The sequence below is a fragment of the Panicum hallii genome, chromosome 3 (assembly GCF_002211085.1).
Source record: "Panicum hallii strain FIL2 chromosome 3, PHallii_v3.1, whole genome shotgun sequence".
Taxonomy (NCBI): Eukaryota; Viridiplantae; Streptophyta; class Magnoliopsida; order Poales; family Poaceae; genus Panicum; species Panicum hallii.
In genome coordinates, this window is record NC_038044.1 from 53,676,345 (window position 1) to 53,678,593 (window position 2,249).

The 2,249-nt window shown below is 44.2% G+C and overlaps 1 protein-coding gene across 1 annotated transcript; it reads left to right on the top strand.

The window, feature by feature from the left end:
• Window positions 1–464: 464 nt before the first annotated feature.
• Window positions 465–905, top strand: LOC112885483. Its single transcript, XM_025951096.1, has one exon. The coding sequence runs from the start codon at window positions 465–467 to the stop codon at window positions 903–905; it is 441 nt and encodes a 146-aa protein (XP_025806881.1).
• Window positions 906–2,249: the final 1,344 nt, after the last annotated feature.

Genomic DNA, 2,249 nt, shown 5'->3' on the forward strand with positions numbered 1-2,249 from the left:
TGATACAAACTCAAGTAGCTCAGCTAGCCTCATCTTGCCCTAACCGTAACATGGCAAAGCTACTCAGGCAACCGGAAGTGAACCTGAAAGAAAGTGTGAATGCGGTGACTACGCGGGCTGGAAAGTCCATGCAGGATCCACTCCATCCGCAAGATGCAGGTACACGGCGGAAAACTGTAACAGCTAGGAATATTGATGCTGAAGATGAAGAGTAGGAGGAGGCCGATGAATCCAGCACTGTTACCTAGGGAGAAATTGAGGAAGTACCAAGGGCTTCCCAAGAGTACCACGATACAACCGCCTTACCGTTTCCGGAACAGAGAAGGAGGCCGGTGGCCAACGAGCAATTCGGTAAGTTTATCGAGGTAACTAAGAAGATTTATGTCAACATACCGCTTCTTGATGCTATGCAGGTTCCCACGTATGCCATGTATATCAAAGATATCCTTGGAAACAAGAGGGCCATGCCGACCACCGAGGTTGTGCAGCTTGTGGAAGAGTGCAGTGCAGCTATACTCAATCCTCTCCCGGAGAAGAAGAAGGACCCAGGATGCCCCACCATCACTTGTTCAATCGGAGCTCAACATTTTAAGCATGCTCTTTATGATCTGGGGGCAAGCGTCAATGTCATGCCAAACGTAGTTTATGATAAATTTAACCATCATGCGCTTGCTCCTACTGCTATGTGTTTGAAGCTAGCGAATCAATCGGTTCGTTACCCCACCGGAATTGCTAAGAATATTCCAGTGAAAATACGGAACTTCTTCATCCCCGTTGATTTTGTCATCCTCGACATGGAAGTCGACACCAAGACCCCTCTCATATTGAGAAGGCCGTTCTTGAGCACGGCAAATGCACACATTGATGTGGGAGCTGGAGAAATCCAGCTCAACATCAATGGGTAGAAGGAGAGATTCACCTTCAGACCGAAGGTCGAACAATGCTCACAGGTCAAGACATTCAACAAGAAGAAGCCAGAGAAAGAGCCGGATAAGCCATCTACCCCATCCATCAACGCCCTCATCGGTTTCGTGGATAATCTCTGAATTCGGGAGGAGATCAAGGTGCATAACCAACGGAACACGAAGCGAAGGATCCCTGTAAGAAATTTGTGGAGCTCGAGCGGAAAGAGATCAAAGCATGTAAGTCCATGAGAAAAACGTGGCAAAAGAAAGTGTCATCACCAACGACATCTCCATCCGGTGATGACAATCGAACCCAAGGTATGGAGAGTCCCGCTCCGGACTCAAAACCCGAGCTCTCACCATGAGGTAACATGGTAGTTATCCATTCCTTCCATTTGCATATAGGATAGTTTATTTCCTTGCATAATTTCCTTTCAACTTCATCATGGCATGTTTAAATTTCTGCGAAGTGCATATTTAAATTTCGAACTTTAGTTTCATTTGCATTGAATAAAAAAAACCAGCCTGGCACCTCTTCCTGGCTATAAAAACCGAGGCACCCGAGCTCTTCAATGCATTACTATCACAGGACTAGGGGATGATCACATCCATGCACTATGACATCTCCACCATGTTCTGCCACCTGAACCTCGACCCCAACCAGCAAAAATGAGCTTCATCGAAGCTTGGGGGAGGTCCTATGTATCCAGGTAAGTCGTCCAAGCCATCCGTTCATTTAAGAGATATCATGCCATGCAAATAATAAAATAAATAATAATAATAATAAAATGTGTTTCATGCTTTGAAAAAAAACTCCCAACTCATATGTGTGGAAATCCGTGTAAGCTCTTATCTTGGAAATGATGAATAATTGCTCTCTTTCATGCTTTGCAAAGTGCCTCGTATACAACTTTTTACTCTCCATGTACTTGAACTTGTTGGCACACGGAAATTGTTATCATTGAAAATCTGGTTTGTGTGCGCATGAGCTTGATTTTCTAGTCTAGGTTGTTGTGAGATTTGAGATAGTTGGAACCGGAATAAAACTGCATGCTCTAGTAGGGAACCTCTCGGAATTCCTTTAAAAATGAATCATCGTAAGGATATCCCCTTTGGTTTACATGTCTTATCTAGAGTTATAATATTTTATCATCTGAACCGATATAAGCTATCTTGAGTTGCCTTGAGCTTTGCCGAATGGTGAGTCCGTTCAAGGAGAGTACTTGTCATATACCGATCTTTCTCCTTTGCGTACCCATTGTTTTGCTAGCCTCAAAATATCTGGCATGTCAATTACCTACCCCAGGTAGTGACATCCACCTTTGCCAGACAATCCCACTCATA